Source organism: Scyliorhinus torazame, chromosome 6 (genome assembly GCF_047496885.1).
Source record: "Scyliorhinus torazame isolate Kashiwa2021f chromosome 6, sScyTor2.1, whole genome shotgun sequence".
Taxonomy (NCBI): domain Eukaryota; kingdom Metazoa; phylum Chordata; class Chondrichthyes; order Carcharhiniformes; family Scyliorhinidae; genus Scyliorhinus; species Scyliorhinus torazame.
In genome coordinates, this window is record NC_092712.1 from 112,073,491 (window position 1) to 112,099,121 (window position 25,631).

Here is a 25,631-nt window from a genome sequence, read left to right on the forward strand (position 1 = left end):
CTTAACCCAAGTTCATTTATCCCTGAGCTCAATACCCCTTCTCAGGGTTATTTTTTCCTATTTATTATATATTTCTAAAACTTCTGACTGTACTGGACAATCCAGGCTTGTGCCTCATCCACCCTTTGGGGTCTGGCAACTCTTTTTTTCAACTGAGTTCCACTTTTCCTTAAACTCAAAATCACAGCTCTTGTTTCTGAGGGTTATTTTTTTGAAAGATATTTCTAAACCTCCGACTGCACCGGCCAATTCAGGCTCATTCTGCATCCACCCCTCGGGGTCTGGCAATATCACAGCATCTGAAATGGGTCTATTCGCCCAAAGACAGGCATTCGGGTGAGTACTTTTTTTCTTCAGACTTCAACTAAAACGGGTTACTCACAGGTGTCGGGCCAGATGGCAGAGTCACAATCCATCTTCTCCTCATCACCAAATGTAGTGATGCATGTTCAGACTTCTTTAGAAACACGAACGGTATTTATTAATAAGAAAAACTTTTCAGAGGCCAGCAGCCTCAATGCTGCCCCAGAACAACCCACTGGCTGCCCCAGTCCTGACATATCTTCCACATGTCTTCTGCCTAAAAGAGGACTCTACCCCCTGAGATGATTACCCACTCTAGGTCCCAATTAGCACCCCAAGACAGGTAACATTCTTCTGCTGTGTTGCCCTTGAAGGGCTGATCACTACAAGTAGGTTATAGGTTTTCTTGTCAAGACTGCAGAGAATCATGGTTCATGGGGCCAGGATTAGGTGATCAGAATGAGGAACATAAGATTTGGGGCTGGAGTAAGCCATTTGGGCCCTAGAGCCTGCTACACTATTCAATATGATCGTGACTGATCTAGTTGTGGTCTCAACGGAACTTTCCTGTCTCTTCCCGCCCCCCCCCCCCAATAACTGTGACTCCCTTGCTGATCAAAAATCAGCCTTGAATAAATTCAATGACCCAGCCTCCACTGCTCTGTGGGGAAGGGAATTACACGTGCAAATAATATTTGAGAGAACAACATTCTCATCTCCATCTTAAATGTTAGACCTCTTATTTCTGAAACTGTATACCTTGGTTCTAGTCTAATCCACAAGGGAAAACATCCTCCTGGTATCCACCCTGTCACATCCCCTGAGGAACGTCTGGCTCAGTAAGGATTTCTGAACACTAATGGGTAAAGCCTCAACCTGTTCAACCTTGGAGTTTTGCTTGTCCTATGTACACTTCCAATAGCATCTGTCATCAGTGATCTTCAGTGCCTTAAGCAGACCCCACTGAAGACATCTGAGAGAGCTTGGAAAAGGTTTGAGAAACCCTACAATGCTTTAAAAAAAAAAGATATATATTTATTCAAATTTTTCCAACAAAATTTTTCAACAAATAAACCCCCCCCCCCCCCCAATAACAAAAAGAAGAAAGAACACACACACCACAATCAAAGATACTAAGCTACTTATGCATAGGGTTTCTCCCTGCATATATTAACCCCCCCATATGAAAAAAGTACTCTTGGGGAAACCCCCCCATTTCACCACCTTGGACATAGTCCTCGTGAAACCCCTCCAGAACCCATCCAGTGCCGGGCACGACCAGAACATGTGGACATGATTCGCCGGGCTTCCCGAGCACCTCCCACACCTGTCCTCCATCCCAAAGAACCTACTCAACCTCGCCCCTGTCATATGCTCTCTGTGAGTAACCTTGAATTGTATTAGGCTGAGCCTGGCACAAGAGGAAGAGGAGTTAACCCTACTCAGGGCATCAGCCCACAGACCCTCATCAATCTCCTCCCCAAGCTCCTCCTCCCACTTGCCCTTTAGCTCCTCTATCGAAACCTCCTCCTCTTCTTTCATCTCTTGATAGATCGCCGAAACCTTGCCTTCTCCAACCCATACACCCGAAATCACCCTGTTCTGAATCCTCTGTGCCGGGAGCAACGGGAATTCCCTCACCTGCCGCCTCACAAACGCCCTCACTTGCATATACTTGAATGCATTTCCCGGGGGTAACCCAAACTTCTCTTTAGCACCCCTAGGCTCGCAAACGTCCCATCTATAAACAGGTCCCCCATTCTTCTGATCCCTGCCCGATGCCAGCTCCGAAACTCCCCATCCATCCTTCCTGGGACGAACCGATGGTTCTCCCGAATCGGGGGCCAAACCGAGGCTCCCATCTCGCCCCTATGCCATCTCCACTGCCCCCAGATCTTCAACGTTGTCGCCACCACCGGACTCGTGGTGTACCTTGTCGGCGAGAGTGGCAGCGGTGCTGTCACCAGTGCCCTCAGGCTCGTGCCCCTGCAGGACGCCATCTCCAACCTCTTCCATGCCGCCCCCTCTCCCTCTATTACCCACTTACGGATCATCGCCACGTTGGCTGCCCAATAGTAGCCGCACCAATTTGGCTGCGCCAGCCCTCCCCTGTCCCCGCTACGCTCCAGAAACACCCTCTTTACCCTCGGGGTCTTATTTGCCCACACAAAACCCATGATGCTCCGACCTACCTGTTTAAAAAAGGCCTTGGTAATCATAATGGGAAGGCACTGAAACACAAAGAGAAACCTCGGGAGGACCATCATTTTAACCGACTGTACCCTGCCCGCTAGCGAGAGTGGCAGCACATCCCATCTTTTGAAATCCTCCTCCATTTGCTCCACCAGCCCTGTCAATTTGAGCTTGTGAAGGGCCCCCCAGCTCCGAGCCACCTGGATCCCCAAGTACCGAAAGTTCCTTTCCACCCTCTTCAATGGTAGGTCGTCTATCCCCCTTCCCTGTTCCCCTGGATGCACCACAAAGAGCTCACTTTTCCCTACGTTGAGCTTATAGCCCGAGAAGTCCCCAAACTCCCTTAGCATGACCTCCACAATTCCCTCCACTGGATCTGCCACATACAGCAACAGGTCGTCCGCATACAGCGACACCCGATGTTCCACTCCCCCTCGGACCAACTCCCTCCATTTCCTGGACTCCCTTCGTGCCATGGCCAAAGGCTCAATTGTCAATGCAAACAACAAGGGGGGCAGGGGGGCACCCCTGCCTCGTCCCTCGGTACAGCCGAAAGTGCTCCGACCTCCGCCGATTCGTGGCCACACTCGCTACCGGGGCTCTACATAGGAGCCTGACCCAACTGATAAACCCCTCCCCGAATCCAAACCTCCGCAGCACTTCCGAAAGATACTCCCACTCCACCCGGTCGAAGGCCTTCTTCTCGTCCATAGCTGCCACTACCTCCGCTTCTCCCTCCACCGATGGCATCATAATCACGTTGAGGAGCCCCCGCACATTAGTGTTTAGCTGCCTGCCCTTTACAAACCCCGTCTGGTCCTCATGAATCACCCCAGGGACACAGTCCTCAATTCTCGTAGCCAGCACTTTTGCCAGCAACTTGGTATCCACATTGAGGAGCGAGATCGGTCTATGCGACCCACATTGCAGTGGGTCCTTCTCCCGCTTCGGAATCAGTGAGATCAGCGCCCCGGACATTGTCGGGGGCAGGGTCCCCCTCTCCCTTGCCTCATTGAAAGTCTTCACTAACAACGGGCCTAGCAGGTCCACAAAGTTCCCATAAAACTCGACCGGGAACCCATCTGACCCCGGGGCCTTCCCCGCCTGCATGTTCCCCAATCCTTTAACCAGCTCCTCCAACCCAATTGGCGCCCCTAAACCAGCCACCTTCTGCTCCTCCACCCTCGGGAACCTCAGTTGATCCAAAAATCGTCGCATCCACTCTTCCCCTGCTGGGGGCTCAGATCTGTACAGCTCCTCATAAAAGTCCTTAAATACCTCAATTACTCTCATTGCATTCCGCACCGTATTCCCCCTGCTATCTTTAACTCCACCTATCTCCCTCACTGCCATCCTCTTACGGAGCTGGTGTGCCAGCATCCGGCTCGCCTTCTCTCCATACTCGTACGTTGCCCCCTGTGCTTTCCCCCACTGTGCCTCTGCCTTCCCTGTGGTCAACAGGTCAAACTCCGTCTGGAGGCTTTGCCGTTCCCTAAGTAGTCCCTCCTTGAGGGCCTCTGCATATCTCCTGAACACCCTTAAGATCTCCCCCACCAACCTCTCCCTCTCCCTCTCCCTGCCCTCTCTCTCCTCCCTGTGGGCCCTAATGGAGATTAACTCTCCCCTGACTACTGCCTTCAGCGCCTCCCAGACTACTCCCACCTGCACCTCTCCATTGTCATTGGCCTCCAAGTATCTTTCAATGCACCCACCTGCACACTCCTCATTCGCCAGTAATCCCACATCAAGACGCCACAGCGGGCGCTGGTCCCTCTCCTCTCCTAACTCCAGCTCCACGCAGTGTGGGGCGTGGTCTGAGATGGCTATGGCCGAATACTCCGTTCCTTCCACTTTTGGGATTAGCGCACTACTCAAAACAAAAAAATCTATCCGGGAGTCGGCTCTATGTACATGGGAAAAGAATGATAATTCCCTGGCCAGGGGCCTAGCAAACCTCCATGTATCCACTCCCCCGATCTGGTCCATAAACCCCCTAAGCACCTTGGCCGCAGCCGGCCTCTTCCCCGTCTTGGATCTGGAGCGATCTAATGCTGGATCCAGCACCGTGTTGAAATCCCCCCCCCCCCCCATTATCAAGCTTCCTGCCTCCAGGTCCGGAATCCGACCAAGCATGCGCTTCATAAATCCGGCATCATCCCAGTTCGGGGCGTATACGTTTACCAGTACCACCCACACCCCCTGCAACCTACCGCTCACCATAACGTATCGACCTCCATTATCCACTACAATATTCCTGGCCTCAAACGGCACCCGCTTCCCCACCAGTATTGCAACCCCTCTGTTCTTCGCATCCAGTCGCGAATGGAATACCTGTCCTACCCATCCCCTTCTCAACCTGACCTGGTCTGCCACCTTCAAATGTGTCTCCTGAAGCATGACCACGTCTGCCTTCAGTCCCTATAAGTGCGCGAACACTCGGGCCCTCTTAACCGGCCCATTCAGGCCCCTCACATTCCAAGTTATCAGCCGGATTGGGGGGCTTCTCTCTCACCACCCCCCCCCGGCTGACTAGCCATCTCCTTTTCTAGGCCAGTCACGTGCCCGCGCCTCCTGCACCCTCCAGTCCCCCAGACGGCGGACCCCCGCCCCGACCACCACTCCTATTTCCAGTTCCCCATTGGCCAATGCAGCAGCAACCCTATACCCCCCCCCCCCCCCCCGCCCTCCCCCACCCCCCATCTAGATCCATATCTAGCTCTTTCGCTCCCCCGCATAACACTCCCGTAAGTCAGCTGACTCCAGACCCCGGCCTCTCCCGCCTTCCCATCGACCCCCCCAGTGTGGGGACCCCCCTTCCCCCTCCTCCCTAGCAGTCAGCGTGCGCTCCTCCGACCCCACCCGCCGTCCTTCCCTAGCGTGGGAAAATGCTTGCGCTTTCCTGAGCCGTCTCCGCCCCCTCTGGCGCAGCTCCTTCTGCGGCCTTTTCTCAATTCCCCCACCCCCGGGCCTCCCCTCCCTCCAACACCGACGCCCACACTCTCCCACAGTCTCCCCATCAAATCCCTTCACCCATCCCCATCCAGCACCCAACCAAGGGAACATTCCCTACTCGTAGTTAAAACCATATATACAGCAGACATCCCCCCCCACAACCACAGACCCTCAATTTGAGTCCAACTTTTCAGTCTGTATAAAATTCCAAACCTCCTCGGGCGTTTCGAAACAGTGGTGCCGATCTTGGAATGTGACCCACAATTGCGCTGGCTGCAGCATACCAAACTTCACCCCCTTCCGATGGCGCACCGCCTTCGCCCGATTAAAGCCAGCTCTCCTCTTGGCCACCTCTGCACTCCAGTCCTGGTGGATTCGGATCTCCGTGTTCTCCCACCTGCTGCTCCGCTCTTTCTTGGCCCATCTCAAGACACACTCTCTATCCATAAAGCGGTGAAACCTCACCACTACAGCCCTTGGCGGCTCGTTGGCCTTGGGTCTCTTTGCCAGGACCCGATGAGCCCCATCAAGCTCCAGGGGGCTTGGGAAGGTTCCCGCGCCCATCAGCGAATTGAGCATCATGCTCACATATGCCCCGGTATCGGGCCCCTCAACTCCTTCAGGGAGACCCAGAATCCGAAGATTCTTCCTCCTCGACCTATTCTCCAGGTCCTCAAATCTTTCCGCCCACCTCTTATGCAGCACCTCGTGTGCCTCACCTTCACCGCCAGGCCCAAGATCTCATCCTCGTTTTCCGAGGCTTTCTGCCGCACCTCCTGGATCTCCGCCCTCTGGGTCTCCACTAGCTTCTCAATCGCCGCCTTCATTGGCACCAGCATTTCTGTCTTCAGCTCCTCAAAGCAGCATTTAAGAAACTCCTGCTGCTCCTGCGACCACTGCGCCCATGCAGCTTGGTCTCCACCCTCCGCCATCTTGCTTTTTCTCCCCCTCACTTTTCGCTGCTCCAAGATCCCTTTTTTCACCACTCCACTCCTGATCCAATCCATATACTGTTGGGGGGACCTTGCTGTCACCTTCCCACACTGGAAGCCATCGAACAAGTGCCGTTGGGGCCCCTCTAGAGAGCCCTAAAGTCCATTCCCGGCGGGAGCTGCCGAACGTGCGACCTATTCAGGCATGGCCGCAACCAGAAGTCGAAACCCTACAATTCTTAACAGCTGTGGGCGTTGTCCAGAATCAAAGGGTGACTTCTAACCTCGTTTCAATGCTTCATCCATCCTTAACACTTCGGTAATTAATCTGAGACTTTAAACAATACACCTGTTTGGCCACCAAACATGACTGTCCCATCAAATGATATAAATTGTTGTGCTGACATTCAAAGCAATTTTAACATTTCACATAAGAATCATAGAATTCATACAGTGCAGAAGGAGGCCACTCGGCTCATCGAGTCGTTACCGACCCTCTGAAAGAGCACTCTACCCAGGCCCACTCCCCACCCTATCCCCACAACCCCACCTAATCTTTGGACACTAAGGGGCAATATATCTTGGCCAATCCACCTATCCTGCGTACTTAGCCCCCTACTCTACTCCCTGTACACACACGACTGCGTGGCAAAATTTGGTTCCAACTCCATCTACAAGTTTGCTGACGATACGACCATAGTGGGCCGGATCTCGAATAACGACGAGTCAGAATACAGGAGGGAGATAGAGAACCTAGTGGAGTGGTGTAGCGACAACAATCTCTCCCTCAATGCCAGCAAAACTAAAGAGCTGGTAATTGACTTCAGGAAGCAAAGTACTGTACACACCCCTGTCAGCATCAACGGGGCCGAGGTGGAGATGGTTAGCAGTTTCAAATTCCTAGGGGTGCACACCTCCAAAAATCTGTTCTGGTCCACCCACGTCGACGCTACCACCAAGAAAGCACAACAGCGCCTATACCTCCTCAGGAAACTAAGGAAATTCGGCATGTTCACATTAACCCTTACCAACTTTTACAGATGCACCATAGAAAGCATCCTATTGGGCTGCATCACAGCCTGGTATGGCAACTGCTCGGCCCAGGACCGCAAGAAACTTCAGAGAGTCGTGAACACCGCCCAGTCCATCACACGAACTTGCCTCCCATCCATTGACTCCATCTACACCTCCCGCTGCCTGGGGAAAGCAGGCAGTATAATCAAAGATCCCTCCCACCCGGCTTACTCACTCTTCCAACTTCTTCCATCGGGCAGGAGATAGAGAAGTCTGAGAACACGCCGAACAGACTCAAAAACAGCTTCTTCCCCACTGTCACCAGACTCCTAAATGACCCTCTTATGGACTGACCTCATTAACACCTGTATGCTTCATCCGATGTCAGTGTCGTTACATTGTATATATTGTGTTGCCCTAATATGTATTTTCTTTTATTTCCTTTTCATGTATTTAATGATCTGTTGAGCTGCTCGCAGAAAAATACTTTTCACTGTACCTCGGTACACAATAAACAAATCCAATCCAATCTTTGGACTGTGGGGTGAAACCGGAGCACCCGGAAGAAACCTATGCAGACACGGGGTGAACATGCAAATGCCACACAGTGACCCAAGGCAGGAATTGGACCCGGTTCCTGGCGCCGTGAGGCAGCAGTGCTAATGACTAACCGTGTGTTGCATCGTACAATAATTCTATCAAAACTGGCAAAAGTCAAGTATGTAACAGGCGTTAAGCAGATATGGAGGTGGGAAAGTAAAGCAGAGGGGGAACGAAGAGTGCGAACAACAGGAAAAGGTTATGATGGGAAAGCAGGAGTGATTAAAAAGGAACGATTGTGTAAACAGAAGTATCAGCCATTGCTCACTTGGTAATACCTGTTACTTCTAGTCCAGGACTTGAGCACAAACAATCAAAACTGTCAACCAGTGCTGAGGGAGTGCTGCACTGTCTGAGGTGCTGTCTTTTTGATAGACATTAAACCCAGGCTATTGAGATTGACGTGAGAGATCCCATAGAACTATTTCAAAGAAGAGCTAGGGATTTATCCCTGGTGTCCTGGACAATAGTTATCCCTCAATAAACATTATGAAAACAAATTATTTTGTCATTATTGCATGCTTGTGGGGGTTTTGTGGGCAACTTGGCTGCCGCATTTCTGACAACATGCTGTAAAACACTTTGGAATGTCCCGTGGTCATGAAAGGTGTGATGTAAGAGTCCTTCCTGTTTATTTCCTTTGTTCCCATTTCTTTTATTTGTATTACTTTGCCTGTGGACCCATAATCGGGATATGCAGTTAAGCAGAAGATTCAAAGTTGAAGCAGCCTGCTTGCCAGCGCACTATGTTCCCAGATTTTGTATTTTGGAGAGAAGAAGCCAGACTCCTCGACACTGAGTGGATCTTGGGGACCAGCTTTGGAGGAGCCAGCTTTGGAGGGAGTCTGTTTGATTGGTTAACTGGCAACATGTGTTCTGCCTGACAACACAGTGGTTCCTGTGTGATGCTTTCTGAGAGAACTTGGCAGAAGTGTTTCGACCATGGAAGTGAAATGAATACTCTTTCTCCTGCTTGCTGAAATGGAAGAACTGCACTGTTGTCCTGAAATCAATGTGTGTCCGGCACATCTTTTGCTGTGAACCTGAAATGATGCTGAGTCTGCAGAGAGAATTGACAACCATGGCAGAGAAAATAATCTCAAGTCTAGAAGGAGGCAGTACCCTTGTAACTTAAGAAAGTCATTGACTGGAAGTCATCACTGTACACTAGCCCAGGATGTAATGACAGTAATATAAATGCAAGAGAATGGTAATGAGACATGTAAAGAATCTAAGGCGGGGTCAAGAGGAGCTGTAAACAGATGAATCCTTGCCAGCATCTATCTTAATGTTGACCTCCAGACTCGTGGAGTTCAAAAATTTCAGATCATGATTACCACCTCCATTTTATTGGACAGTGGGTCCGTTTCTCTCTGCACCAATGCTGTCTGTCTTGCTGAGTATTTCCAGCATTCTGTTTTTATTTCAGATTTCCAGCATCAATAGTTTTTTTTTGTTTTCGTGCTAAAGGCTTTTCTTCTAGATGACCACCTGTGGCCTCTTCCAAGATAATAATTATAAATGTCTTTATGCAGGACAAATTTGAAAATATAAATTGTAAGATGTTCCCAGATCTGTCAACACAATCGTGCCAATATGCTAACAGAATGCTCAATAAATACCCTTTTAATACATGAATTGTATACACCTGTGTTCAGCTTTTGTCCTTGAATATAGTACAGCTGCCATGAATCATGTCGACCACCTGTATTTGTATAGCATCTTCTAAGAACCTATGGCAAATCAATCACATAATTAAACTAAATCGGGGCATCTCAAAGCACTTAATTCAATAAAGTTCTTTTGAATTGTAATTATTGTTGTAAAGCAATAGCCAGTTTGCATACAGCAGATCCGACAAGCTGCAATGAGATAAATGACCAGATAATCTATTTTCCAATTAATCATTGTTTAGTGATGAATGCCCCTGGTTATCTTTGTGGTATCTTTTACGACCACTTGAGTTGGCAGGTGGCCTGTCAATTTATCTCCTCAAATGAAAGACTACACCTCCCAAAATAGAGCACTATGGCCTCGGCTTTGGATATGAGCTCAATAGTTTTGTTAGAACAATAAACAATAGAATAATGATTGTATAATGCTTGCTGTATTAACCTAAAGCTGCAGTGTTAATATACAAAATTCACTTGTGATATTTTGAAAGATATGTAGTACAGGTTAAAATGGTTCCTGCATTTGTAAAATGACAGCTCACTGAATAAAAATGGATTGGAGGTGGTAGGAATAAATTGATTGAACTTCTAGCCATAAAGCAGCAAAAATTCAGAAGTATTCTCGGGCAAAATATAGCAATTAAATGGTTAAAAGCAGGGCAAGAGAACTTCTTCCGAACTTGCCATATTTTTTGTGTGTCTACATCTCTCTATAGTCAAAAATAGTGTTAATGGGAAGGAACACTCGGTGGAGAGAAGGCAGGAAAATAGTATTAAAAGTGTTGACAGAAAGCATTAACATTCCTGAAATAGAGGCTGACGGTTAGAATTGTTAAATGACATCCAACAACTTGTGGCAATTTATTTTAAAAAAGGGTGTGAATACCTGCTAGAGAATGTGATTTAAGATTATTGAGATAAAATGAAGTGAACAAATACTTCACATACCACTGCTGCTGAGAATGGATGTGAACAAAGTTGAGAGAGGCTGCCAGCTCGGAGTGAACAATGGAGATGTTTCCCTGGATAAAAGCAAATTACTGCGGATGCTGGAATCTGAAACCAAAGAGAAATACTGGAAAATCTCAGCAGGTCTGGCAGCATCTGTAGGGAGAGAAAAGAACTAACGTTTTGAGTCCAGATGACCCTTTGCCAAAGCTCATGTTTCACTGTTCCTTCCTCTTTATTGTTCGATATTATTTCCATGAAGAAGTTTGCTCGACTGTCTTTGGAAATCAGGGCATGCTTATGCAGAACTTTTACTCATTTTAAACTTACAGGGGGAGACCATGAATCAGGCAGATTTTACTTGGTATGTAAGAGAGCAGTGTTCCTGACTGGCTTACCATTCCGGATTTTTTTGTATATAATTGACTGGTGCGTTTAAATATAAATAGTTGTCCAGGTGATACTGGCAAGGCAGCAACTGTTGCTCATCCCTACTTACCGTGGGAAATCAACTGCTGCAGGCTTGTGATGGTGCTTCAGTAATGGAATTGGATACGACTTCCAAAGAGCTTGAAAGAACCATGATTGGAAACCGAGTGAAACCTATCTAAGTCGGGATGGTATATCAATAGAAGGTGGGGCTGAACTTGGAGATGATGGCTCCCCACACCTTTTCTTAAAGGTAGATGTAATAGGACTATGTTGGACCTGCTGCAGACATACTGTGGAGCAAGTGTAATATTGAGTCTAGCGATGGGGACACTGACCTACCGAACAGGCCCTAACTCTGTAATACTCTAGTCTTGAAGTGGTACCCACCTGGGCAAGTGAAGAGTACAACCGTATTTATCAAACTCATGACTTCTAGATAATGGAGATGCTTTGAGGACTTGGGAGGTGAGCTGCTCATGCTAGTCAATGCTTCACCCTTGTAACCATAGCCTTTAATATGGCAGGTGCAGTTAAGCTTCCGATTAGTGGTGCCTCCAAAGCAGGTGCAGTTAAGCTTCTGTTCAGTGGTGCCTCCAAAGAAGTTAGTAGTGGATTACCCAGCTTCCTGGGTCACTGAACATTAAGCGGAGGTCCTGTGCATTTTCCTAATCCTAATGTTCAAATCCTGTTGATTCAGAACTAGCTGTTGTCTAGATTGGTGTGTTACTGCTTAGTATCTGAGAAATTATGAATTAAGCTAAATCATGGAATCATCAGCCAACAATATCAGTTACGGCCCTATTTCCAAGGGTTGATTATTGATGAAACATGCGAAAATGAGTTGGCTCAATGCATTTCCAAGAGGAACTTCTGTTATGCCCAAGAGCTACGATGACGCTATTTAAACAGCTGTGACCATCTTCCTTTTTACCTCCAGTCACGAGTGTTTTCTCTTTCACTTTTGCTTGGCCTTTTGGGTGCTCCTTTGGGATCAAGAACAAATACTTTGAGTCTTCTGTCATTCTGCTGTTGTGCCTGGATCAAAGATTTTTGTGATAACCCAAACTCTTTTTTTTTTCTGTGTACAGGCTATTGGTGAGTGGGTTTTGCTAGATAGCAGTGCTGGTGTCTCCTTCCCTCACTTTACTGATGATTGAGAGGAGGTTGATGGACGATAATTGGTTGGCTTATATGTTGCCTATTTGTGCACTGTCATGCCTGGATAATCTTTCACATGGACGTCAATGTAGTAGCAGTTGTAGAGGAGCTCAAGTAGGAGGGTGGATAGCTTCAGCAGTACAGCTGGCATATTGTAAGGTCCCATAGGGTTTGCGGAGTCCCGTGTGTTCAGCCACTCCTTTATGCCATATTGGTGAACTGATTTTGCCCGAGTCTGGAATTTATAATAATGGGGATCCTGGGATGACAGCAAAACGGATGGTCAACTCAGCATTTTTCACTGAAGATACAAGATGGGTCCTCCTGCCTGGTGTCTTGTGCTCATGTGTCACCACGTATGAGGACAGTGATGTTCTTTGAAGCTACAACGCAACCTGCAAAAACAGTTTGTCAGTTCCTATCTTGCTCTAAGGAATATCTAAACTTGAGTTCATATAGGTTATCCCTCCAGTTTCTTTATTCACTCACTCAATGCAGGCCAAGATTGTCCTTCAAGAATCTGTCTGTGGTGGTACTCCCAAACTACATATAGCAATGGATATTCAAGATCTGTAGTCTGAATGTATTTTAGCTCCTTTTCTCGCTTCGTTTATCTTCAGAATAAAGATTATGCAATTTTACAAATTTGAGTCTGTAACTTTTTGAATACAGACTAAAACTTTCACCCAAATCATGGCTTCTATATGCATCACAATTGGAACATATCTTTGAATAATGCACCTTCTCATGAACTGAGATCTTTACTTGTTCATTAGCCCTAATTCTTGCCTTACCCATTGCCGTTTAGAACCATGCTAAGAACTAGTAGTTTGATAGCTGCAGCAGTCGAATGTTGGCCAAACAAAACGTAAGAAATTTAACTGAAAATGTAAGTTGAAAGCTTCCCGTGGAAGAGAATACAGATAACTATTAATAGTACTGCAGCATGTCAGTGAATTGCACCATTTTACATGGAGGAAAACTTGGTACAGCAATACTAGCCTTGCTGCTCCCGGAATATCAGTGTTCTAGTTTCCCTCAAAATGATCTTGGTTCAAATTTTAAAGCAATATGCTGTTAAAATCCTGACTTCTCACTGCAACTATCATTCTGTGCAAAGTAAAGGATGCCCCAACATGTTTCCCAGCAAATGAATTATTTTGTTTGCAGAAAGGCACTGCCACTCATAACAAGGGGTCCCCCAAATAACAAGGTGATAAATGGTCAGTTAATCCATTACTATGGTATTGACCAATTCAAGAAGAAATCTACCGCTCTTATTTTAAATAATGCCACAACATTTTCTACATTCAACTTCCCAGGTAGATGGGACCTTTGAATGTCTCATCTCCCAACAATGCAGCTCTCCCTCAGTGTTGTTAACCTCAATTGCATTTCTGGAGTGAAACTTGACTCCATGACTTTTTGATGGTAAGACGAGAATTTTGCCACTGAACTGAACAAAAACAGATTCTCTCCTATATGGACATCTTCTACATAAATTTAGAAACTGGAGAATGTATAGGACAACTTTCAAATGTTTCTTGTTGCTCAAAAGAATATATACGTTTAACCAAAGATGGTCTTAGGACTTATCATTTTCCAGTTTTCAGTGTCTTGATCATTAATGGCGTTCAAAAGGCATCTTGGCAAATACCTGGATAGGATGGGTATAGAGGGATACGGCACAAGGAAGTGCTGAGGGTTTTGCCCAAGGGTAGTATCATGACTGGTAAAGGCGTGGAGGGCAAAAGGGCCTGTTCATGTGCTGTATTGTTCTTTGATCAAATTAAATTCTTGCAAAGGCAATGATAATCAATTGAACCAAATATTAATGAATAATTCACAAAACAGTGCAACAAGCTTATTGAATGACATTTAACAATAACTGAATATTGTCCCCCTCCCCTTCCTCCACAAATATTAAGACGTCCAGATATGAATGTAGACATGAATCCCTCCAAGGTGTCTGGAAATATAACTGGAAGAGTTGGGGGCTGCAGTATTAAACTGTTAACACGAGCACAATGTTCCCCACTGGACATGTGGGGCGAGGTTCTCCACTCCAGCGCCGGTTGGGAGAATCGCCTGGGCCACCAAAATTTCCCGCGACGCCGGTCCGACGCCCTCCCGCGATTCTCCCAAGCGGCGGGAACGGCCCGGTCGAGATCTGCGGGCCGCAGGCCGGAGAATCGCCGGTGACACCCAAAATGGCGATTCTCCAGCACCCCCGCTATTCTCAGGCCCGGATGGGCCGAGCGGCCAGGCCAAAACAGCGCGCGAACACTGGGGGGGCGTCCTGCAGCGGCGGGGGGGGGCGGCGAAGGGGGATCCTGCGGTGGGGGGGTGGGTACCTCAAATGTGGGGTGGCCTGCGTTTGGTGCCCACCGATCGTCGGGCCGTCCTCTCTGAAGGAGGACCTCCTTCCTTCTGCGGCCCCGCAAGATCCGTCCGCCATCTTCTTGCAGGGCGGACGTAGAGAGGACGGCAACCATGCATGCGCAGGTTGGCGCCGGCCAACCCGCGCATGCGCGGGTGACGCCAGTTATGCGGCGCAGGCCGCGACATCTATGCAGCGCCGCCTTTATGCGGTGACAAGGCCTGGCACGTGTAGATGACGCGGCCCCGATCCTAGCCCATTGTCGGGGCCTGAATTGTTCGGGATCGGGGCCGTTTCGCGCCGTCGTGAACCACGACGGCGTGGGCATTTTGGCGCGAGAGTGGAGAATCCCGCCCGTGATATTTGAAATCCTCTCAAAAGTATAGAATTCCTCTGAAAATGACCCATTAATTGTATTCTTGGAACGTAATTGTTTCAAAGCTACATGTATGTGATTATGTTTAGTGTTTCTAATTGTGGGGGGGTAACTAAGAGGAATTTCACCATCAGGAAGGAATATTTATTTAGTGTGCTGAAAATCGCTTGTTGCGTTAAATGGCCATGAATCTTATCAAAAGAGAAGATTTATTTTTCCATAATTCTTTGTTTCATAGCATTTGGTTTTATCCTTCCCTCCTGGGTTTACAATAAAACTATTAACCTTTTCCTTGGGAAAACATGCTAACGTCTAGAAAGAAATAGAGGCCTGTGAGGAAAGAAAACATTCTGTGACATAGTAAAGCTGGTACAGTTGTGGAGGTGGAGCAAAAGGGGTGATTTGGTCTACGATATACACCACAGACACAGCTATCCAGTAGCAAGTGTGGAAATGGAAAAAACATTCTTGACTCAGTCATTTGCATATGAGAAGAATCATAACTGGGTAAAGAGGAGAAGGAAAACCCAAAGAGCATGAAAGAGGAGAGGCCTGGGCAAGACAAATCTCCTGGAGGTCTGGGATGATGCGATGGGGTATGTTTTTTTTTAGTTCCAATCTTTTTAATACAGTTGTAATTTTGAGGGTCTATAGTGGGATTTAAATCACTGAAAGGACTGTTTTATTTTGGTTGTAATGGTAACTGTGAGTGGGATTATCTTTGAGAGAATGTGGTTAGCTGTCTTACTGAATGAAAGACTCAAGGCAATCTGCAGATTTTGTGCCGACTTGAACATGCTCAGGATGTAAAATTTTTGATTATAAGGCAACTGGGCTTAAAATCTTCTGGAATCAACTGTAGCTTCCTTCATGGTTGGGTGAAGGATTAGTATCACAAAAAGCCTCCAGAGTGCGGTTGCAAAGAAAGGATATCGATCATGTGGACAGAATGGCACAAGAAGCACTCAATATGAATTCTCTCTCTCCCCCACATGCATTAACAAATAAAATATATTAAAATAGTCAACAAGTGTGTTTCCAAGATAGTAATGTAATTTTGGAATTTGGATATTGCCAAATTGCTTTTCATGCTTGCAATTTATGTTCCTTTTGAACCCTGCTGTGTTATTGCCTTGTACCTATGCATAACTTACTCCCAATTTGTTTTGCCTTTGTGTGCGTGGAGGAACCGACAATTTCAATCAAAAAAAGTCTATGAGCTGTGAGAACACTCCAATTGTTTCTGGGAGAAAACATTTAACTGTGCTAAAACACAGCTTAATCTAAGTTGGGTGCTTTGGACCCAATGAAATGTTTGAATTACCTTTGCAAATAATTTGGATGCCAGTTGACACAATGCAGTGGTGTCGGGACACCACGGGCAATAGAATGAGGAATTCTAAATCTGATTTCTCGTCATTGACCTCCGATTTAGAATCTGATTTGCTGTTGAAAGTTGGGATTTTGTTTTGCAGCCTGTTTTGTAATTCACAGTGTTTAAAGCAAGTCAAATTATTTAGTGAACCATGCAGTTTGCTGGTGCTGCAAATCTGTACAGTGTTGAAAGACACCTGTAGGAGTCACTGGACAGGCTACCTCAGCCCAGTCATAATTCATCAGCCATATTAAGCACAATGCTGGTAGCGGTCAACTTGTTTGCAATGCCATTTAAAGGCCATTTTGATGCTTGGCGAATTGTGATAAGGTGTTTGAAGTGTTGGGTACTCTGACATACAGACGAACCAACACGGTTGCGTATGGTACAACGCAGTTTTATTTCATTGAACTATAAACATAGTAAACTCTGGTGTTCAGTACATGGTGAACCTCTGAGTGGCTGGCAATGAGGTCTGTGCCCTGAGCGCTCTCCTGCTCGAGTGTCCAGGAAGTGTCGTGTTCCCTGCTTTGTACTGTGTATGCTCTTGTCCGTGATTGGCTGTCGTGTTGTGTGCGTTGATTGGTCCGTTGATCTGTCCATCATTATGTGTGTATGTATGTGCTGTGATGTTCACCTGAATATCATGACCGTGTTGAGCATAGCTGTGAATCACAGCCTGGCTCCTGGTGACGTTAAAGTTCTCGCTACGGATTTAAATCTGTTTCCTTCTCTTGCATGCATCTTCACCACAGGCTTCTTGTGCATTTCCACTGCCTGTCCTTTTGTCACCATTTCCCAACACCTACCTCCACTCTCTTTTTTTAATTACTCGTAATAATGGCATTGACAATTTAGTGTGGTAGCTAATCGTACACTCTGTCTTGCTTAAATAACATCACCTAATTTGTCCCTGAAACTTCAGCCAGCACCACAATCTCCTTTCTTAAAATATTTCCATGGGGGCAAGGAAGCCTCTGTTTGTCTGATCCATTGGAAATAAAATTTGTAGCCCAATTTCTTCCTACCCAATTTGACGGGCATTTTTAGACCAGGTTCTGCCTCATAAAAATGATCGCTGGCCCTGTTGCATGCCACCCTGAAGCCTTCCTGTCCGGGGGGGGGGGGGCTTAAGCAAAATTTAGTTGGTGTTTCTGCCTTCTAGAGGAGAGTATTCAGGATAATGTCGATAGCAGTGTGCTTATCTGTGTCTTTACCCAATTAACTTTGCCCTACTTTTCCCTTTGTCCTGTTTTTTATTCCGTTTCGCTCCTGATCATGCCCCGACCACATTTTCCCCCAAATCTTCTGTTGAAAAATTTAATCTGCACCTCTTGGCAGTGTCTTTTCCACCCATCAACTCCTATTGAGAAGGAAAGGAGGACATCAGAAAGAAACAGCAAAGCACAGAGAAGCAAGAAAAAACTCCCACTAAAACAGAGGAGGAGAGACGAGAGAAAATAACAATATGCTAGGGACTCGAGTCATCTCCTCGGAGATCTTGGTATTATGATTGTGTTGTAATCATGGAAGATCCACTGCTAAACTTGTGCACCGAAGAGGGGAGGGGGAAAGGAAAATATTGTTGTCGAAAATCAAGAGGAGAACATCTGGCTCTTTAGGAGTCAGGCCAGATGGATTCCTCTTTCCCAAAAGAAAACAACTGTTGAGAGCAGAAAGACATGTAGTTCGACAGCTGGAATTCAGACGTTCTGAAACCTGACTGCAGTTACATCTGATGGGGAGGGCCTCCAAAATACCCATTTCACAGTTTAGGGACGAGAGATGTCCGACCTTTTCCAGTAGTGATTTCTGGAGAACATGCAAGGCTGTTATTCATTTGATGTGCAGCCGAGGATGCTGAAGAACTTTCCAACGACAATCTGTACTAAAGTTAAATATCAACATCAACTGCTAGCCTATCTAGCTTGTAGGATGTGACTTGTTTGAACATAAAGCAACAGTGCACTTAGAATCCTTAGCTGGGTATATAAAACACTCACTGAAGTAGGTAGATATTTCTGATCAGATTCATTTGATGAGGTGTAAATCTAACAAATGCAATTAGAAAATTGACAGAGCTCCTTACCATTGAACTGGCACCCATTTTATGCATTGTGTGCATTTCTAATAAGGGAGAAAATGAGAGCACTAAGTTTTTGTCCATATTGATTTTCTGTAAACTTTGCTCCTATTAATGACTACTCTATTTTTTTCCCTCTCACTTTCTTTGTATTTTGTTCCATTTATCCCCGCTAATGATGTTACAATAATGTTTCAAGATCTCCATGGTTCTGAAGAATCTGGTCTTAATGGGTGCTCTTCCAGTGACCCTAAAAAATGAGACATAATGTTATATCATAGTCATAGAATTTACAGTGTAGAAGGAGGCCATTTGGCTATTCGAGTCTGCACAAGCCTTTGGGAAGAGCATTCGACTTAAGCCCATGTCTCCACCTATCCTCGTAACTTCTCCTAAATCTTTGGACACTAAGGGGCAATTTAGCATGGCCAATCCACTGAACCTGCACATCTTTGGAGTCCCTGTCCAGTCCACCTTCCTCCCGAAGATTCGTTTGTGGCCTTGTGTAGGATTAGCTTGAATTTTATGGAGCCCACTCAGATTCCTTCTTTTTTTGTTGCTCTTTCCTTTCCTGGATTTTTTTCCCCCTTTGCTTGTCTGTCTTCCTGTTTTTTCCATTTCCCTCCGTCATTTTTTCTTTCCTCTTATCGCACCTTTTTTTTTTTCTTTTCTTCCTTATTCATTTGCTTGGTCTCCATCCTTTTGCTCATGCCCACTCCCACATATCTATTTTTCTGTTGTTTGCTATCTACTTTCCTCTTGTTCTGAACAGTGCAACGCCACTCAGTGAGGAACCTAGAACAACAGTTCCATGGTTGTGGTCAGTCCAATATGGATTGAATAACCGTTTTAATAGTACTCTGAACACAATGATACTACATCAACAAATGAACCTTGGGCAGCTGCATTAAGTAATTTAACAAGATAATCCTATCCTGTAAGATTTACATGATCTAGTGTTTGGTGATTGTCAAACGTGTGTATTGAATAGCAGAATGTTACACCGCTTTTTGAATTGATCTACCTAACTTGTTTAATCATTCATGATTTAACATCATTCTTAAATATTAACAATTGAAACTTAAGTCCTCATTTGCTCATTTAGAACAGGGCTGAGCAGCCTAGTTGTTGTTTGTAATTTGCTGAAATGCTAACACACTGGTAGACTCAGTCCTTGCTCATTAACATTGTTTGGATCAGCATTCTGGAAGAGTAATTGAAGCCAGTTATGCCACAGCAGCCTATTGTATAAATTATAAATATTTTATACTGAAAGAAGCTCAGTAGGCACATAACCTCTTACAAGCGGTAGTATCTGAATCTATGTTACTACATAATGGAATGGCCAGTAAGTGAGCAAAAAACAACATTTAACATAAAAGGTACTGTAGAACAGCTGTTTTATCTATTAAATGGACTACTTCTTTCCCACAGATATGCGTCGCAAAGATGTCCACACGAAATTCCCAGGCTGTCGATTCAGTTATCAAACAGTTGGATACCATTCCTGAGGACCGGAAAGTCAGAGTGCAAAGGACACAAAGCAGTTTTGATCCATTTGAGAAACCAACGAGCCAAGTGAAGAGGGTTCATTCGGAGAACAATGCGTGCATTAACTTCAAAAGCTCATCTGGCGGTAAAGAGTCGCCAAAATTGAGACGACATTCTAGTCCCAGTTCAGTAAGTCATTGTTACGTTGCTCCTCACTGTTAATAAGCATTGTTGTGTCTTTTAACAAATAAAGATAAAAATGGAAATTGGGAGTATGGAGACCACATCTACACTACTGTGTACAGTATCCGTCTTGTTTTTTAAGGAAGGACCTAAATGCATATGAAGCAGTTCAGAGAATGTTTACAAGATTAATACCTGGAACTGGAGGGTTGTCTTCTTAGAGAAGGTTGGACAGGCTAGGCTTGTATCTGCTGTTGTTTAAAAGAGTAAAAGGGAAATTGATTGAAACATACAGGACCTTGAGGAGTTGTGCTTGTTCCGCTTGTGGAAGAATCTAGAACTAGGGGGTCACTGTTTAAAAATGAGCTTCATCCAGTTCAGACAGATGAGGAGAAATTCTTTTTTCTGAGGATCGTGAGTCTCTGGAACTCTTTTCCTCAAAGTGCAGTGGAAGCAGAGTCTTTGAATATTTTAATGTAGAGCTAGATAGATTCCTGATGAATAAGGGGATGAAAGGTTATCTGGGGGTGGGGAGGGGGGTAGGTAGGAATGTGGAATTGAGGTTCAAAGCAGATCAGCCATGATGTTGAATGGTGAAGCAGGCTGAATTGTGTGGCACTTTTTCTCCACTAATCAGTTTGTTTCCAGTTCCTCTTTCCTTTTGCCTTCTAGTTTTCTACTATTCTTAGGATGCTTTTACAGAATACTTGTTCAAAGTATCTGAAATTTTTGTTTCCCATTATGAATTCCCCAGCCTCTCTCTCTCTGAAGGACCAATGCTTACTTTAGCAGCTCCCTTCCTTTTTATATGCTTGTAAATGCTTTTGCTGTCTGTTTTTAAATTTCTTGCTAGTTTTCTTTCGCACTCCAGTTTCTCCCTTTTTGTTTCTCGTGGGTGGCAGCCATGATTGGCACCACTCCCTGCTCCTGGACGCAGATGGACTCCTCCACCTGCATCTGCAGTTGCTGGAAGCTGGCCGTCATCCCGTTGTCTAGTCCCTGGGTTTCTAACTGCATCGGGTTATGGGTGCGACTGGAAAGTCCAGGAACCCGGGAACAGTCTAGGCGGCTGCCCTCCGACCGACCGCCTCCTCGGCTGCTCCTACCTCCACCTGCTGTACCGGTACGGCTGTGTAGTGCGCACCATGCTGTGTCCCAGAAGCCTCATCACTAAAATGCCCAACTGAGGTGTGAGTCTCTGCGATGGTGAGGGGTGTGGGTGACTGCAGTGACGCTAAGTCTAGGTCCTCATCGGACCCAAAGTCTGGGGGCTCCTGCGTCGAGCCCTGGGCAGATGTTCTTTCTGTTATCCACATCTGAGGGGCATTGTCTGGTCTGTCCGTTATCTGTCTGGCCATCCTCTGCGTCACTGTCCTGGCTCGCCGGCCTCTGTGTGTCACTGTCCTGGCTGTCGTGCGCGACAGTGTCCATCGGCTCCGTGTCCTGGCTGTTGCTGTCCTTGGTGTCCGTCCTCTGTTCATCACTGTCCTGGATCTCAGTCCTCTGTGCGTCCGATTCCTGTGTCCAAGTGACGGAGGAAGGCCTTCCTTGCCGTCTGCCCTCCCCGCTGTGGCGTGCGTCCTTGGGGGAATCTGGACCTGGCACTAGTGGGCGAGGAGCGCCAGACGGGCCGGGATGATCGGCAGCAGGTCCTGGAAGACCAAATACAGCATGTATTGTTACACACGGGAACTGGGGGGGGGGGGGTGTGTATCGTGGAGTGGGGAGTGGGGGTGTGGAGGGGTGTGGTGGAGTGGGCGGGGGAGGAGGAGGTGGGGGGGGGAGGAGGAGGTGGGGGGGAGGAGGAGGTGGGGGGGGGAGGAGGAGGAGGTGGGGCGGGAGGAGGAGATGGGAGGGGAGGAGGAGATGGGGGGGGAGTGGAGGAGATGGGGGGGGTGGAGTGGGGAGGGGGTGGAGTGGGGGGGGGGGTGGAGTGGGGGGGGGAGGAGGGGGGAATGGGGGGGGAATGGGGGAGATGGGGGGAGGAGAGTGGGTGTGGGGGGGAGGAGAGTGGAGTGGTGGGGGGAGGAGAGTGGGGTGGGGGGGAGGAGAGTGGGGTGGGGGGGAGGAGAGTGGGGTGGGGGGGAGAGAGTGGGGTGGGGGGGAGAGAGTGGGATGGGGGGGAGGAGAGTGGGGTGGGGGGGAGGAGCGTGGGGTGGGGGAGGAGGAGAGTGGGGTGGGGGGGGCGGAGAGTGGGGTGGGGGGGGGAGGAGAGTGGGGTGGGGGGGGAAGAGAGTGGGGTGGGGGGGGAGGAGAGTGGGATGGGGGGGGGGAGGAGAGTGGGGGAGGGGGAGGAGCCGGTCCCCAGCTCTGCCAACGAGGTCCAGTGCCCTCTGCTCGTGTACTGTGAGGGGGTGCAATTCAGATGAAACCCCTCCAGTTCTTGCACATTCCCTGTGGTTGTGGGCGGTCTTCTCCTGGGAGGGGCAGCAAATCATCCGAGTTAGGCGGTACACAGCATCCCGCGCAGATGTTGGCCAGATGATGGCATGGGAGTACACTGCACACCTGGCCACGGTGGCCCTCGGGTGTGTGCAGCCCATGTGGGTCTAGAGGGAGGTTTGGCACCCTTCCTGGGGGGGGGGGGGTTTACTGTCACGTGTGGGTGGTAGGGGTTGGGTGGTGCCAGGGGCACGTCTCTGTGTACTCGCCCTGGCTGCCCTTGTCAGGTTGTGCATCTTCTTGCGGCACTGCTCGCCCGTCTGGGGTGTGTCCCACCGCGCTTACGGCATTGCCCACCTGACGCCAATTCCGCCGGAGTGTGCTTGCAGGGTGCCGGTGGCCATGTCTACTGCACAGGACCGCCCTCCTCTCCTCTACCGCCCATGAACCTCGGGGCGGCACGGCGGGGGGTGTCCATCTCGCCGGTCTCGGGGCTGTGCGCCACCCGCGTACACTTTGTGACACGGCGCCGCATCATCAGGGTGTTGCACGAATGACGCCGGTCTGGCTCCACGCCCCCCGCGCTTCACGCCGTGTCCATGTTGGCCCTCCGTCTAATGGGCTCTGCCAAAGGTTCAGTAGCTATACCAAACAAAAAGGGACATTCCTGCCTAGTCCCTCTTTGAAGACCAAAATTATCAGACCTATAACCATTCGCAAGGAGCGCCGCCATGCTGTTTCTGTGGAGTGCTTGAATCCACTTCACAAAGTCGCCTCCCAATCCAAACTTGTGCAACGTATAGAACAAATGATTCCATTCTACTCTATTGAAGGCTTTTTTGGCATCCAGGGAGATCACTAACCCATCCAAAGAATGCTTTTGGAAAACGTGGATAAGATTCAACAATCTCCTAACATTATTGCATTAGTTCTGACCCTTGGGAAATTCTGTCTAATCACCCTGGATAATCACCTGGGTGCTCAGGGAAAGTGTAAGGTGGCCCCCGGCCTTCCCTCTGGATCATCCCCAGGCTCATCGGCAGAACCTTGGGCAACACTTTCAAATCAACATTCAGTAAAAAAAAATGGGTCTGTATGACTTTTTAAAAAATTAATTTTTATTTTTTTATAAATTTAGAGTACCCAATTAATTTTTTTCCAATTAAGGGGCAACTTAGCATGGCCAATCCACCTACTCTGCACATCTTTGGGTTGTGAGGGCAAAACCCACACAGACACGGGGAGAATGTGCAAACTCCACGCGGACAGTGACCCAGGGCCGGGATCGAACCTGGGACCTCGGTGCCGTGAGGCAGCAGGGCTAACCCACTGCGCCACCGTGCTGCCCGGGTCTGTATGACTTAAGCTGCACAGCATTCTTGCCTGGTTTCAGAATTAAGTAAAGAGTCGCCTCCTGAAGTGACTGGGGTAGCAGACCTATGCCAAATTAATAATTATACATGGCAATTAATGGCTTTAATAAAAAGTCTTTGAATTCCTTGTAGAATTTGCATCCAAAACAGTTGGGCCTGGGTGCAGAGACCATCTCTCCAGAAATCGGAGCATTCAGAACTGATCTTCGATCCGCTGAGACATAAGGCAGCTCAAGAGGAGAAATGCCCCGAAGTATCGGAGCATCCTCAGCTTCATCTGATTTATACAAATTGGCAAAGAAGCTCTTAAAAGCCTTGCTAATATCTTCTGCCCTAATCTGCATGTTTTTGGAAGACTGCTGCTCCATCAACCTACGCTGCTTCCTGGCCAAGAACAAGATGATCAAACCTCTAGCAAAGTGCCTTGCAGTTCTTCCACAGAAAGAATAAGGGCTGAGTTAACTGAGTAAAAAACACAAAATTTGGTCTTGAAGTACAAGATGAAATTATGGTCTTTATGTAAAGATGCATCAAATCTCCTGGGCCTGGTCATGGGTGGGTCCCCTTGATAAGAAATTCTAAAAAGACTAGAGTGCGGTCAGAGGTCACAATATTACCTATGGTACAAGAGGCAACCAACTGCCGAGTCATCTTTGTTACAAAAAAAAGTCAATCCTGATGTGACAACAAAGAGGGGACAAAAAAAAGTGAACCCTTTTATCCTTGGGATGCAAAGTTCTTCACTCATCCGGATAGCCCAATCCTTCACAAGCTGAAGCCAATGCCCTGGCTTGCAGAGTAGGAGGGTTCCTTGTGATATGAGCCCCTTGATAACCACATACCTACCCCCTTGTCTTTCATGCACCTTTCCAAACTAAAAGGTTGATTCTTATAACCAATGCTACCGTTCCTTCAGTGCTGGTCGAGAGAGAAACAAAAAGCACCTGGCCCACCCAGTCCCTCAAATTTGAGGTGTTCGTGTCATCCAGATGACTTTTCTGCAACAGAGTTATGTCAACTTTCTCCTGAAGAAAAAACAAGGGGTGGGATTCTCAGGCCACGCCCACTTAGCGACAGGAAATTCCCACCTGAGGTCAGTGGACCTTTACATGGTCCGCGTCCCGCCCGTGGTGACCTCGTGGCGGGCGGGTGGAAGAATCTGGCCCTAGATCACCTTTCTTTTAACTGGCTGGTGAATTACCGGCACATTTGGGAACAAATTTTTGTAATAGCTCCTGCCATTGCTTATTTAACCTAAAAGAAAATACAGGATATTAACACCAATAAAATGGCGGTTCAATCGATTTTCACGCCACATTTGGGCGCTTACTAAAGGAGTGCTTCCCTCATCCTCAGCCATGTTAGAGGTGCCGGCGACTTAACACACGTCTTTTTTCAGGGTTTATAGTCTGTCTAATATAGCCCCAAAACAACTAGGTTCTAGGGGGCTTTCCTCATCTGCCACGAGGACGCATAGGGCTCTATCTACCAACCTCACAAAAAAGCCACTTGCCCACCTCTTTGCAATGGCGCTACCCATTTTAATCATTATTGAAATAAAGGATATCTGACAAAAAACGTCATATATAAATATACATACATATATATATATATATGTGTATATACCAGGATTATAAAACGGAAAAGCAGATTAAAAAATTGCACAGCTCCTGTACCATACAACCTACACAACTGACTCCTTAAGAACAAGAAGTACACTCCATTAAGATAAGTGAATGTTCCTGGGTACACCAGGATATCTGGATAACAAGCGAAAATTCAC

At 47.3% G+C, this 25,631-nt stretch overlaps 1 protein-coding gene across 6 annotated transcripts in view; it reads left to right on the forward strand.

Annotated features, from left to right (window-relative positions):
• The window catches only part of cdk14 (cyclin dependent kinase 14), a 935,572-nt gene that overhangs the window by 218,989 nt on the left and 690,952 nt on the right, over positions 1 to 25,631 (forward strand). For 5 of the 6 annotated variants that reach the window (XM_072508685.1, XM_072508686.1, XM_072508684.1 and 2 more), the window contains one exon: positions 19,854 to 20,099. In XM_072508685.1, the coding sequence (XP_072364786.1) occupies positions 19,854 to 20,099 (246 nt within the window). Of the gene's footprint in view, positions 1 to 15,538; positions 15,558 to 19,853; positions 20,100 to 25,631 lie in introns of those variants that run through there. The other variant, XM_072508689.1, reaches the window with a different exon arrangement.